This window comes from Lutjanus erythropterus, chromosome 4 (genome assembly GCF_056507025.1).
Source record: "Lutjanus erythropterus isolate fLutEry1 chromosome 4, fLutEry1.hap2, whole genome shotgun sequence".
NCBI lineage: Eukaryota > Metazoa > Chordata > Actinopteri > Lutjaniformes > Lutjanidae > Lutjanus > Lutjanus erythropterus.
This window is the reverse complement of record NC_139320.1, coordinates 3,818,107-3,833,610: the sequence shown is the minus strand read 5'-3', so window position 1 is coordinate 3,833,610 and position 15,504 is coordinate 3,818,107. Positions and strand designations below refer to the sequence as shown.

At 37.6% G+C, this 15,504-nt stretch overlaps 1 protein-coding gene across 1 annotated transcript; it reads right to left on the bottom strand.

Annotated features, from left to right (window-relative positions):
* Positions 1-1,487: 1,487 nt before the first annotated feature.
* LOC146327374 (dehydrogenase/reductase SDR family member 13-like) lies at positions 1,488-9,092 on the bottom strand. Its single transcript, XM_084716311.1, has 5 exons — positions 8,562-9,092; positions 6,288-6,406; positions 5,667-5,790; positions 3,811-4,137; positions 1,488-1,998 (listed from the first exon to the last, which is right to left on the bottom strand). The coding sequence occupies exons 1-5, from the start codon at positions 8,686-8,688 to the stop codon at positions 1,739-1,741; spliced, it is 957 nt and encodes a 318-aa protein (XP_084572437.1). The 5' UTR covers positions 8,689-9,092; the 3' UTR covers positions 1,488-1,738.
* Positions 9,093-15,504: the final 6,412 nt, after the last annotated feature.

The window sequence follows — 15,504 nt, the reverse complement described above, 5'->3', positions numbered from 1 at the left end:
TACATACTTCATCAATAGCGAATGAGAAAACTGTTCAATAAAATAATCAAATAATTTCACTCAAGTCCATGAAAGCAGATAACCAAGACACCCCGCCTCATACATGGCCTGTAATATCCCTTGATAATGGAGTGAGCTGAGTGACACACAAACAGCCAATCATTTAACAGATGTGTTGTTCAGATGTACTTTTTTTAAGTCTATCAAGTCTATTACCTGTGTGCCCTGATAAATAAAGTGGTTAAACTCAACATAAGGCAGTTAAATTCAACCTTTTTTTCTCCCGGTCTATCAGGGATAGACACGTCATCAGTAGCAATAGGAAAGTAGTTTGATAAAACGTTCAATAGTTTCACTTAAATGCATTAAATGCAAACAACAGACAGACCCTGAGCATGGTCCCTCCCTCGCTCACAAACAGCCTATCATATCCCTACAGCAGGTGCTAATGGGACAACTATCAGAGGGTGAGGGGCTCAGATTAGAACTGTTCCTTCTTCACACTGAGAGGAGGCAGCCAGGATTCCACCACCTTTCCTCAAGTCAAATTCAAGCACTTCTCAAGTGTTATCAAGGTGCATTTTAAAGCTTTTCCAGCACCTCAAGCTGTGGTAAATGACTTATTTATACACATATACCTGCTCAAAATGTTCAAATCAGATGTTATTGTGCGATTAACAACCAGAATTATGTTTCATGACAGAATTCTACAAGAGGGAGACAAATTTAACAAAATCATGACCAAGTCATATTAGAGCTGCAACAATTAAATAATCACATATTAATCAATAATGAAATTAATTGGCAACTATTTTTGAAATTGATTAGTCAATTTGAGTAATTTTTTAAGGAAAAAAGTCACAATTCTTTGATCTCATCTTAAATATAAATATTTTTGGTTCTCTGACAGTAAAGTGAACATCTTGAGTTGTGGACAAACAAGACACTTGAGGACGTCATCTTGGACTTTGAGAAAGACAGATCGATATTTTCTGACATTTTATGGACCAAACAACTAATTGATTTATAGAGAAAGTGATCGACAGATTAATCAACTATGAAAATAATTGTGACAGGACAAGTCTTTTTTTTTTTTTTTTTTTCAAGAAAAAAAGTCACAATTCTCTGATTTCAGCTAGAGTGAAAGTAATGCGATTACGATTTCAAGCAGTTTCAAGCACTGTATCAAAAAAATCAAAGCACTTTTCAAACCTTGAAAACACTGCATTAAAATTCAAGTGTTCTCAAAAGTTTCCAGCACCTGTAAGAACCCTGGCAGCTGAGGTGGACGAGTTGGAAAGATTTGCAGCAGAAAGGGACGTCATCCTCGGCCAGCTCCCACTGCAATCTGATCCCCCCAGATATGGATGGATCACTGGTGTGTGTAAACTAGACCTGTAATTCTTCCACCCTTTGGAGTACACTACATGATGTCAGTCGCCATCTACAGTACCTACTGATAACTTTCCTATAGTGATAGCTAGCTACCTAGCTATATCACCCAGATCTAAGTGCAATCATGACATCTCTTTGTGGAAACCCGTCCTTTGATAAAGCGCAGCAGTGTGAGGTTCTGCAAATAATAGAAAAAGTAAAATATGATACTGCCTCATGTTCTGTCATTAGTCAAAAGATCCACTACCTCACACATGTGTGAGACCATGAGACAGCAGCCCTTAAACAAACAGAGAGCAAAACTAAGACCTGTTGAGGCAATGTTCATGCAGTCCTCAGTCTGTCATGATGAGCTGGTTAACCTCTCACTCACTTCCCACAGCTTCTTCGCCAGAGCGTCATCTCGTCCTCTGGCTCCCACCTGCTGCAGTGCACAGTTAGAGAAGTAGCGTCCGCTGAGAGGCTCGATGCCCTCCTGCAGGGCACAGTGCAGGGTGGTCTGGGACCCTCCCTCAGGGTCCAGAAAGAAGAGCTTGGCGAAGGGCGTCAAGAGGAGGTGCTGCCACAGGCTCAGACTGCGACACAACTCTGTGTAGATCACTCCTGGAAGACAGGAGCCACACAGATGATGTTTGACTGAGGTGTCCATGTTTACAGTGAGACACAGGTCGTCTGTTCTGTCAGTTGGGACACTTACACAAAGATTTAGTTTTGACATAATATAAGTTGGTAGCAGCCACACTGGGGGTCCATAACATCCTGCCAACAAGTGTAGATGTAGTTTCAAGACAGCCACAGACTGAATATCCACAAAGAACAAAATGCAACACTCTCTCAAGCTTACACTGACCAAAGACTTAAGTCCAAACACTTGTGGAAAAAATGCAATGATATCCGACACTGGAGTTATTACTAAAAAATGTTAAGTCTCCAGATTTTAGGACCAAAAGCCTGTAACACTCTGTACAATGACAAAATCATTTATATCACGGTTCTCAATGATTTTTGGCCTTTATACCAGGTTTCTTAACCATTTTAGTGATAATATCTGGGTTCTTAAACATTTTAGTCTTTCCTTTGGCACATCCTAGACTCCTTTGGCACACAGGAGTTGCTGGTCTATGCTGTACTGTTTTAAAAGTTTAGTTCGGATTCACTAAAGTCACAGACTGAGGCAGCAGTAGAGCATAACAGAAGTCTTCTGTCAAAAAGACTGAGAGAGGTAAAAAAATATATATATATATTCTAAATACAGTGTACACTAAACTGACATTGATATTTTTAGGTGTCTAAAATACATTTTACTGCTGAACCTGTCAACAGTAGTACATTGCTTAGCTTCCTATACCGGTACTTCTGCTGCTTCTCCAACCTGGGGGTGTGTCAACTGCCTTCTACAGTAGGTAACACACTGAACCTCATACAACCACACTTCAAATGATCCAAACTATACTACTACTATATTTAATTATCATCTTTTATGCATTAATATAAAAATACAAATTGTGTAATAAACCAGAAATGATTTAAAGAGCCCCAGTCAAAATAAAAACAAAGTAAAACAATGTGGAAATAGTGATGGATATATGACATTTCTGTTAGTTTCATCCAGCTGCTTTATGCACACTGATTACAATCAGCTCAAATAATTGTGATCAGGTAATAATGTAATAATTGTAACAGGCGTGGTGAGAAGTGAAAATGTGTGGCACACTTGGTAAACTTAAAAAAATCAAATAATTCACTGGCCATCATTGAAATGACACATAGGCATAAGTACTGAAGAGATCAAAGTGTGTTTGTTGTCGGTCCAGCCTGCATCTTTGTGGATTTGTGTTGACTTGTTTTTCTCTTTTCTTTTTTAACAAACTGTTGTGTAACTATTTACAGACTTACTTTAATATGGATGAAATTATGAGTATCCAGAAAAAAAATCCATGTTTGTGCACAGTCAGATTATTTAAAATAAACTTTCAAATTATGAAGAACGGCGCACTGTCTTTTAAACTCACTGGTGTTCTTCAGCACTGATACAACTATCACATAACAGTATAGTGTGTTTTTCTGTACATGTCATGTCTGTAACAGAGACCAATGTCTGAATGGCAGAGAGCCATCACTTTAACACATGGATGAAGCCAGCAATGTTATGTACTCTGTGTCTGACTATGACTGAAGAAAACGCATGCTACACGATTTTAGCAACTGTCTTGAAAGATTTCCAAAATTGCAATCTGCAGCTGAATGTGGTCTTATGGAGTGTGCTCAGATGTTCAACAGACTTGGAACTGCTAAACAGAAGAGGCAAGTGAAACTGAAAATGCTTTCCCGCTTGTTCTTAACCTCCATATTAGCTGCCAGAGGATATGTTACATCACACAAACTTCCTGTATCAAAGGTGCAGTGAGTGCTGACCTGGGTGGAGGCTGTAGCAGGTGACGTTGGTGCCCTCCAGCCTGTTGGCCAGCTCTCTGGTGAAGAGCACGTTACACAGCTTGCTGTTGCAGTAGGCTTTAAAGTTGTGCCAGGTGGACTGACTGGACACCAAGTCCTTGTTGGAGGCCAGCAGAGGGAAGTCGATGTTTCCCAGTCGGTGCAGCAGAGCAGCCACGGTGATCACCCGACTGGGACCGCACTGCTGCAGACGCTCCAGGAAGAGGTTGGTGAGCAGGAAGTGACCCAGGTGGTTCACCCCAAACGCCATGCCGAAACCATCCTCAGTCTGTCCTGGACCCATGACGCCTGAAACACAGAGTGCTCCAACCACTTACAGGGTGTCTTCATGTACAAGCAACTTACATGTCAGACTTTTTAATTAATAATAAAATAATTGAATTTAAGGCGATTTGTGCAATAAAACTACACATAAAATGTGAGAATATAGGTGAACTCTTCTAAATACCTATATTTTCAGTTAGAAATTATAGATGATTATAGAAAATGACAATAACTAGTTGAGTTAAAGAACATTCAAATTCATTCATTAGTGCGGACAAAAAAGTCCTTAAAGGAGCAATGTGTAGCCACTGCACATGCAAAAATGAGCAGGCAGACTGCAAGAGCTTTGCAGGAGCTGCACAGGAGAGCGGGATGCATGCAACCTCACAAACTGACAATAACAAGCAACGAATCAGCTGTTTATAACTGTCAGCTGTCTGTCAATGTAAAGTTCAGCCTCTTATCCTGAAAAAGTCCACTGCACTGAAATGGACAAAGAACAGTTATAAACAACTACGCCTTCTGCAAGATTATTAATAATTTTGTACGACTCATCTACACACATACACACTTACTCATTCTGCAAAAATTCAGCATTAACTTGATCTCTGATTTAAGTGGAAACAGACATACAAAATTATTATTATGATCCGGAATAGAAATTTTCAAGGACACAGCATCTGTAGTGTTCATGTAAAGTGAGGCGAGTATTTCAATTTGACATGTTTCCTTGATGACACATTGTGTTAACTTTATGATTTATTATAGTAAATATATTACAGATTCCTCCTTAATGATTAATGACAACAATTATAGCCAGAGTCTGAAATTAGGTTCCATGAAGGTAGAATTCCCATTTTCTATGCTTTATATTCATTTAGTCCCTGGCTGTATTATTATTGTGGTTGTTTAATAGTTTATATGTCTTTTAAATAAACTGTCACTGCCTTCTTATCTCAGTTAGCCTACAGAAAGACAGTCTGTTGTCAGAATGAATCTAGTCAACTTCTTCATGTAGACTGGACTGATGATTGCTCCACTTTTTACAGCTTGTTTTGTGCCCAAATATTGGTGGAGAAACTGGAGTCTTTGAAGGTTAGATAACTAGCTAACTCCTCCTATAGATGCTACGGTGGTCACCAGGGGACAAAGTTTCCAAACACAAATAGCAAAAACAGAAGTAATCAAATTCATCTCTTGTTGATTGAACATAAAATATACAGGCATTTCAGCTTCAAATAAATATTACATATTTACAACATTCAATGAATAAATATGTAAAACCACCTTAAACAGTATTTAATACTATTTAATATTTTTTTCTGGTATTTTATTAGTTTATGTGAATCTAAGACTTTTTAGGGACCTGCAGCCACTCTGACTTAGTGTACTTCTATTTTACAGCACTGTAGTGGTCAAGTCAAAAGCGTCTTGTTTTCTTTAAGTTCCTTTAAGTGTACTTTACCTTTTCTTCTGCTGTAAAAACAAAACAAAAACCAAATGATGTACCCTGGAACAGAAAGTCTCATTTCAACATGTTTGAACCTGCTCACCTGCATTGTTGATGAGGAGGTCCAGTCTGGGCTCAGTCTTCAGGACGTTTTCAGCAAAGCTGCGAACAGACTTGAAACTCGCCAGATCCAACTGCATGAACACCACCTGATTGTTCCCACTCTCCTGGGGGACATTAAAGGGACAGTTCATGCCAGTATTAAAAATACATATTCTCCCTCTGGTCTGCATGTTTTTACTGAATAGTGTCCAAGAATAATCGCCAGCCAACCGATCTGGGAAGTAGGGCTGCAGCTATTGATTAATTTTGTTGTCAGTTAATCTACTGATTATTTTCTAGATTAAGCATTTAATCCTGTCACCATCTTGTCAGCTGAAAAATAGTTATATTTCCAGTCTTTCCTGTAACAACATCATTTTCTTAATAAATCAGTTTTTTGGTCTATAAAATATCAGCAAAAGGTGAAAGTCAGCACCTCCCAAAGTCCAAGATGTCCTCAGAAACCAGAAAACATTCACATTTTTTTCTTTAAAAAATGACACATTATTCAATTAAAAAAAATAGTTAGTGAGTAAGTGAGTAATTGATTGAGTAATTGTTGCAACTCTAAATTGGAGCGCGTCTCCTTTGTGGCAGCCTTGCTAACTTTCATTGTACTCACTCTGCGGATGTCAAAAGCAGCAGCCTCAGCCTTCTCCTTGTTGCGACAGGCCAGGATCACCCTGGCTCCTCTCTTTGCCAGATTCAGAGCTGTGGCCTTACCGATGCCAGTGTTGCTGCCTGTGCAGGGAAACCATTCACATACATCAAACTCAACAAAAGACTGACAATGAGCTGTGATGACCTCAGTGACCCTTAACTAATTGTCATTCAAGAGCTTGTCAATTTATTTTAATGTCACCTGAAAATACACTGATTGTAAAACTAAAGGAATGGAGCCACAGTATAGACAAAGCATTACTCTTTTCATATATTTGGTGTAGAGATTACACAAGCGTTTCAGAACAATGCCCATTTTTAACTGTGTATTTTGGTGGAAAAGGATAATAGAATATAAAGATGAATTTTGTAGGTTATTTCCTTGATGACACAGCTGGTTCACACAGCCTGCATGTGCCTGTGCGTGACAGCTACCTTACTGAAGTGCTGTGGTTGGCACGCCTGTGGTGTCCACACAGGCAGCATGTTGCTGCTGCTGAAAGCCCTATCTTTCTGCATTGAGTTAACAGTGACTGAAAGAATCTGAAAAAGGAGAAACAGGAAAAGAGCTGTATTAAGAAGGTAATCAGTGATTTTTTCCTCCTCATTCAGTGAAAGAGGGTAGAAGGGAGGGAGAGAAAGAAAAAAGAGTGAAAGAAAAAAGAAAAAAACTGCCCTGCTCCCAGTATTTTCATGTCTGTGACATATTCCTCAGATATAGACTCTGAAACTGTAGTGAGAGGTGACCTGGTGCTGATATGACCTTGGTATGACTGTCAACAGATCATTTTAACTGTGTATTTTTGCAGAGAACCCAAATCTCTACATCAGTGATTCCCAAATTGTGGACTGTGAAGGTTGAGAGGTCATGAAAAATAGATAAATATGTTTTCAAGTTTTAATTTCATAAGTTTGAAATTATTATTATGATTAACAGAACTAATAAAACTAAGCCATGGAACTTAAATTAGTGTTCTTCCTATATCTGACGTCATTCAACAGGTGTTACACTGAATATCTGGACACTGGTCACTTAAACACCAGAATCTCAGTATTGGTACAATTTGTCCCATGTGTTGATCAGAGCTGTGAATCAATGTTTGGATGAACCACAGAAGTTTTTTACATTTCAAACTGCAGTTTGCAGTTTGGGGAAAGCTGCTTTAAATGAAGCCGACTGCCGCCGTGGTGCTCACATGGGCTGTGTGGCTGCGCTAACCTGTTAATGTAAGGGCCAAAATAAAAACCAACAGTTAATATAAGGGGTAATTATGAGACAAAAAGCCATAATTCTAGATAAAAAGTCAATGTCATGAGGTAAAAAAAGTCAAAATTAAGAAATAAAAAGTAATATTATGAGATGAAAAGTACTAAAAAGAGATCAAATGCATCTTTTTCTCTCCTAATTTCAGCTTTTTATCTCATGAAAATTACTTTTTGTCTGTAATTATGACTTTTTATCCTATCATTGACTTTGTCACATAATTTTGACTTTTTTGTCTCATAATTATGACTTACCATGGGGATTTTTTTTCTTTCACTGGCGGAAATATGCTTTCATATGAAATAGCAGTCTAAACACAGGTGTTTTCAATGAAGCTGAATAGCTTCTGTTCCATCCAAGTCAAATAGAGTCAAGGTGCTGCTATTGTAAATGTTGGCTCACTGGAAAGGCTCTGCTACACTAAATGGAAAAAGACCTTCATTAGTGTCAGGTGTGGTAACACCTGTGTTTAGCATATTGTGTCATACCAATATGGCTGCCGTGAAAAAAAAAATATTAAGGCAATTGAGGTGAATAAGTTTAATGGGTGCACGAAAACACATACTTCAAAAACATCTTAACAAGGAAACTGTAGTGCTTATTTAGTAATGTGGAAAACACTAATTCAAGAGACAGTCTGTCTATTCAATGTTTAAGTAAGTGGCTTATCCATATGCAAACTTTTATTTGACTCCATCTAACTTAGCTAACTAAGCTTAAGTTGTAAGCTTAAGTTAGCTAACCGTAGCTTCGGTTTTGCCTCCCAGCTGTGTTTCTGCTGCTTGTTCTTTTATATTTATGTCGGTGGACCAGTTCGTGAGCTGGTGAAAGATGATTCAGAGCAGCTTTGACACACAGCAACACGTGGGAAAGTGTTTGAGAGAACAGAGACGCTCCTTCTGTTTACATGGAGATGAAGTGACAGTCTGACTGAAGCTAACGTGTTTAGCGGCAGCAGTTGACAGCTGTTACCTGTAACAATGGCGGTCTTCCCCTTAAGTGTCACTGAGCTGGAGCAGCTCGCGCTTCTGAACACACTGTAGTATACTACGACATAAAAGAGAACCGCAGCAGCAACGAAGCACAAGAACACCGACATCACTACAGCCCATCACTGACTGCAAGAACGACAGGTCCACCAGAATTACAGGACTGTTTCGGTCGAGACTTTCAAAATAAAGTCTTGATGGGAGAACAATTTTGTTTTTCTGTTTGTTCGGCGTACAAATATGAAAATTATTACAAAATTCATGCCAACACAGGGTGCTTTTGATAAAAGTGGCATGATGATGTTATTTAGAATTCCATTTTAATTTCACCAAAATCATAAAAACTTTACTTTGAAGGAAAATCAAGCTCAGACAGTACCAACATCCGGTTGGGCTTCCCGGTTTAGGTTTAATGGACCGGCAGATGTCGCCAAAGACCTTTTCAAAATAAAATTCATTTGGTCAAAGGGAACGTACAGCCAAAACAGGATACAGTCTTTATTCATTTATTAATGTTTTTAAAATCCCAAAGTCATTGTTTGTCGAGGTATTCAGATTGTGCTTTAATGAATACTGTGACACATTTGCATTGGAATGGTGTGGTTTATTCACCTACTATATCTAAAAATTACCTGATATATGATGATATAATCTGGTTTACACACTCACACTAAAAAGAATGTTAGGTCCCGTTTATGGGAGAATTGTAGAAGAGAACAGGGTAGCGTGAGCCAGTTTTTACATTTGATCATTACTGCTAAATGAAAGTTAAGTTATTGTATATACCTCAGGTTGCTGTGTACCCATTGAAATTACAGCCGGTTATCCTATTATTATGGTTTGACAACCATGACTCGTCAAAATAAGTAAGTCCTAGAGCACAATTTGCCCCCTCCCCAGGTATGGGTATAGTGACCATGAATGCTCAGTCTAGTTTTCAGCAATAGAAATGCAACTCTTGCCTGCTCACTCAAATGCAAGTTCTCTGTATTTTCAAGGACCATAAAACTGGTCTGCAGGTCTGCAAGTTCACACTCCATGTTATCATCAAAAAAACAAATGATTTTGCTAGTCTGGCATAACCTGTTCTGATACCTTCTTCTCCTCTTGTTTTGTTGAGACACTTATTCACTATCTTCTTTAATCATCCAGTGAAGCTGAGCCTCTGTTTGTCTTTCTGTTGTGCCGTTTTGCCATCTTGATTTTATCTGTAGACAGAGATGAGCACAGATATATCAAAAAGTATCTTGTTACAAATTACAAATACTTTCTCATCAAATGTATTTAAATAAAAAAGGAAAATGTACTTAAATATCAGTAATTTGTCATTTGAAAAAAAAAAAAATACATTCTATAGAAATTAACTGATGTGTCTGACTTTAACCTCCTGTTGAATTTCAGTTTTCATTTGTCATGTCACGTTTCACTTACACTCAAAGACTGTAATTGGACTAAATGTAGTTTTTTTTTTCCTACAGTGTAAACCTGGGGATAAAATGTGTCTTATTTGAGAACAAAATGATATATTAAGAGGCTTGGGGAGTAATGGATTACATGTAACAGGAGCACATGATCTGGATATGAAAAAAAGGTAACTGCATTCCATTACAGTTACAGTTTAAAATATAATCAGATTACAGATTCATTTAATAAAAATGGGAAATATTATTATGCACAGTGTACACACAGCTGCCCCTGGGTGTAAATTCCACCACCATCAATAAATCAATGATGAAAATAATCTTTAAACACTACATTAGGCTAATCATTTTCACCATATTGAAAGTAACCCTCCCGACCCTGTATATAAATAATGTATTTCTAATACACAAAAGTGATTAATATGCATTTTAAATACATTCAACTGAATTTCTGTCCATCTCTGACTGCAGAACAAATATTAATACTACAGAGGAAAATACTTAAATACACAGGTCAGTCTGTATGTAGCCTATATAAACTTTTAGGGGTAAATTGAGCCATTGACTCAACTTGCCCCAACATCCCCCACAGCCATACTAAGTTTATGCTTTTCAGCTTACAGCAGTCTAAAACATATCTATTTTAATTAAAATACAAGACTGATAACTTAACTAAAATGATGAATTCACATAACATGTGACAAAATATTTTTGGTTTGCTCATCATTCTCTCCATGTGCTGCAGGTCCAAGATTGAGACTGACTGGACTGAGTCATGTGAACTGTAACCTACTTCCTCAATTTGTGGTCATTACACAGTTATTTTTATTATGTGTGTGGTTAGTTAGATACAAGGGGCGGCTTATTTTACCCACTGGCTCGGCTCACCCCATTCTCCCCTAAAGGTTATAAGAAAAACTGAGGTAATTTAAAGACGTGCTGGTTGGAGCAGCTCCCAGATTTAGATGAGAAAAGGCATTTATGGCTCCAGTTTTTAACGGTTTTGTTGGAATGTATTTTACTTGTTCTGCACTCAATGTTCCCTGCACGTTACATGTGGGGAGCTAAAACAAAGCTAATTTCATGGACTTTGACTTTTATTCATACAGGAACGTCCAAAGAGGGTTGCTGTCTCTCCTCTGTGGTGGATGTCTGTATGGAAACAAAAGCAGTGCACACAATTTAAACTGCAAGTGCAATAAAGATAATAAAGTCAATCATTAATGCAAATAGTAAAGAATTCAAATTGAAACCAAAGGTACAAATGTAATAAGACAATACTGACAAAAAGCAATAAATAATATGTGCTTAAAGTCCAAGTTCTGTAGCATACAAAGCTGATCAGGATTTTTGATATCTTAAAATGATAACTTCTCTGTTTTAAGTTAAATATGTTTGAGGCAAATGTCCGGGCCGTAAGCACAATGGTTACAGCAATATCAGTTCCTCTCCAATAATCTGTATGGAATGAAAGCAACATGAAAGTAACGGTCACCAGCTTTGCAGGTGGTTTTAAAAGGTCTTAAAACGTCTTACAGTTCACCAGTTAAAACCTGCGGGAACCCTGAAAATGCAGTAAACAACACTGGTGTGCTCTTCTGAACACATACACTGCACATTCTGACACAGATGTATTAATAATTTTACTATAATAATGCTATGATAAACATTTAATGATTAATGTGTAAATGTGCTTCATTTAAATTTATTGCATGGTCCCAGTTCTGACAGGACTGTTGAATTAACTTATTGTTTCTTGACTGTAGAAGAAAAGCAGGTTTTATGTCTTGAGAGAGTTTATTTGTAGGTGTTTGTCTTGAAATGTCATTTAAAGTATATTTTACCAGGAACTTCACCAGGCAAAGGTATGTGGAGGAGAACACCTGTTCAATCTGTGAACCACCTGAGGTTTTCAGAGTACAGTATGATAGTGTACAATCACTGATAATTCACTGGCAATCGTACAGAAACAAGTTGACCCATTGCACACATGTCAGGATGACAACAGGGAGATTTGATTGTATTCAGAGTGGCGACACACACCTTACACTGCAAACACAACATTGCATCACAGACAATACACTGATGAAACCTGCTAAGTCATGGTGAGTCAACCATCAAGTTGGACTGGTCTTTTATCTTATTAGGTAAGGAGTGGAGTAGGAGAGATTTTACAGTCAGTTGCTGACTGAGTTCCATGCTTAATAGAAAATATTTTTCACTGAGTAGAGGCTCTCTTACGAGCTTGTTTAGTACATACTTGCCAACCCTCCCAGTCTTCCTTGAAAACTGCTGTTTTTCATTGCCCTCTCCCAGTTCCTTCCAGGGTCACCGATTTTCCCATGTTTCTCCCAAATATCTGGCTCTACACACTGAGTATAAACCCTACAACTCTCAAAGTCTTGCTTGGCAAATTCAAGTACTTCCCAAGGATGCATTTTCAAGCTTTTCTAGCACCTTACAACTTTTGAATTACATATTTGTATGCATATACCAACATGATTATTTTGCACCTTCATCACATTAAGTCAGATGTTACTGAGCTATAAACAACCATTTTTATTTATTTATTTATTTATTTATTTATTTTCGATAACATCCAAGGACTTTTCAAACCATGAAAACACTACAAGAAATTTCAAGTGTTTTCAAGGATTTCAAGCACCCTGTTGTGTTTAGATGGGAACCCTTGATATGCAAAACTGTTGCAAAATTTGTTTGCATTGTTTTGTTAAAATCTGTGTAAGTTTAGGGACAGAAAACAGAAAACACTTGGTTAGGGTTAGAGAAAGATCATGGTTTGGGTTGAAGTGAATGCAGGAAACAAAATCTATGAAACTCAAGCAATTTTGAGGTCTCAACGTTGGCATGTAATATGATGCAATAAGTCTTAAAAATACTTTATTATAAGACAGATACAAGATAAGGGAGAGATAAAAGAGAGCACCATAACAAATAGAGCAAACATCAATGTGATTGGACTAGTATTTGGGATGTGTGCGCCTAGTCAACTGTACAAATAAGCGTCACTACCCTCACTAGTCTGCACCAGAAATACTAGTCGATTAAACTATTTATTAATATTTTATTCATGTAAAAAATGCCAGTGAATGATGCCTCTACAATGTTATGCTGCCACCTGCTTCCCACAGACACTGTGAGCCTGTTCGGTCTGAAACACTAAAGCATTTAGTGAGTTGTTGTCATATTTTGAAGGATAATGTGTAATTTGTTTATAATGCATGGTGCAAAGTTGCAGAATATGATTCTTGATCTTGAATCAGGACAGGTTCACTGCAGTGTTTTTCTTTGTAAAAAGCAATTATAAGCTCCTGTGTGTCCCAAAAAGCTGATGAGTGCACTTACAGACCTCAGACCATAGCCTATACCTTTCAGCACATGAAATGGGCATGAGTCGTTTCTGTAAGCAGGTTTCTGACTACCTGTTTGCCTGAACAGGAAAACAGGAAAAGAATTCTGAGTGTAATAAATAAACACTGCAACTTTATCTGTGTACTGCCCTCCTGTTTCTCAGGCCATGACATGTCAGCTTACTGTGAACATAACTTATAGTTATCACATACATGCAGTTTTTTATATAAAATGTGCAGAAAACTGTCTTTATTTTAACCATCCACTACTTATCATGAACTGTTTTTGCTGAGTCATGCAAACAGGAGACTATACAGTTATGAGTAAGTGACGTACTGGTGTAACAAGCGTAAAACAGATCCTTATCTGTATAAACCTGAACTAAAAAATAAGAAATTACTAGAGAGGAATGTCCAAACAACCATACTGCAAGTTGCATTTGATAATGCAAAGTGACACTGTACAGGCAGAAAGGATGTAAAATCAATGGACAATTCTTAAATAAAACAGATTTTGTGTTCAATCAAGTTAATTTTCTTTATATAGCACCAAATCATTTACCTTGCAGGCAACTGGATTTGGGAGATTGTACAAAAGGTGGTGCAGCCAATCAGCATCCTAGGAGGGACTACTGGCAGCTACAGGCGTGGTTTTAGGTTTGACAACGGCGAGAAGTGTCCATGGAAACGACTTGCCTCGAACAAACAATGGCGGCTCCTGAAGAGGTTAGCATAAATACTGTGTGGCATCAGTTATATCAGAACTGGAGAGTATTTCTTCATTCAAAGAAGAGGAAAGAATGGCAATGAAGGCTTTTCTCCATGGAAAAGATGTTTTCACTCTTCTCCACACTTGAGCACATGTCAGACTGGTGGTGTGAGCGATACCTAAGAGAAATTGGAGTGGGAGATAAGGCGACGCTCCATCTCTTTAAAAAAAAAAAGCTGCTCCACACTCCATCCAACCCTTCCCCGCTCCGCTCACATGCTCTGATTCCATGTAACAAACCATCCAGCATGTCAGTTTAACTTTTCATATAATGAGCAAGCAGTGATGAGGAAGAACTTGCTTTTAACAGGCAGAAACCCATGAGCAGAGCCAGGCTCAGGGTGAGCAGCCATATGCCATGACTGGCTGGGCTGAAACGGTTGCATGCCACTGTGTTAATTAGACATTGTAGATAGATAGTCCATATTGTCAGTGGAAGTCATTTTGTTTTCACAACCTGTACATCCTTATAAAATAACAAAGACATGTCTTACATCCCTGCGAAATGAAAAATAAATCTGTTGCTATTGATCTGTAGTTGATCCTTTTAAACTCAGTTCTCTCAGTACAATGGGCCAGAATTTATCATGATTCTTAAATGTTAGAGAAAAATGACTTTCTTAGATTTTGTTCATTTTCACCTTTTCTCCACACCTGATCATACAGAAGATAGGAGATAAGGTGAAATATTATAATATATAATATATAAAGTCACATGCCTTGACTCAAGTAAGAATTTGAGACTTGCATGACTAACATTTATTTATAAAAGATTCGATTTGACTTTGACTTGGTATTTATGACTTGAGACCTGAGACAAAAGGCTTGAAATTACTCAGCTTTTTAAAATTAAATATGTGCATTTTTTTTTAAGATACTGAGAAATTATGTTTTTGTTTTTGAAACATGATTGGATGATTTCTAGTGAAATGCATGCTCCTATGTGCAACTCTCATGATCCCACTCTCCATTCAATTAGGAGGTTTGTTATTGGTTGACATGAAATGTCAGATATCAGTAAGATGTATAAGGTGTAAGCACACTGACACAGTTTTGGTCAGTGTTGAAAATACAACTCAAATAAATTTAACTGGGAGAAAAAGGAATGAAGGAAAACTGACACAAAAATGTAATGTTCTTTTATTAACAACTTATGTATAAAAATAAGTTAAGTTAAATAGAACAAAAGGGTTAACTTAACCTACTAAATTAAACAACAACATCACACACACAAAAGACAAGCGTCCATGCTAGCCAGGGACAGCTAACAAGAACACAAACACAGAAGACAACGAGTGCCACCCTCCTAGTGAGATTTAGTTACATTTTTTCTTCTATTATGATATGGTGCTAAAAATAAAATTG

Excerpts from the sequence above, each read along its gene's own strand:
- LOC146327374 (XM_084716311.1), bottom strand. The coding sequence starts at position 8,688 with ATGTCGGTGTTCTTGTGCTTCGTTGCTGCTGCGGTTCTCTTTTATGTC. Across the intron at positions 5,791-6,287 it reads CTGCTTTTGACATCCGCAGA|GAGAGTGGGAACAATCAGGT; the intron begins GTGAGTACAATG and ends AATGTCCCCCAG. Across the intron at positions 1,999-3,810 it reads CTGCTACAGCCTCCACCCAG|GAGTGATCTACACAGAGTTG; the intron begins GTCAGCACTCAC and ends CCTGTCTTCCAG.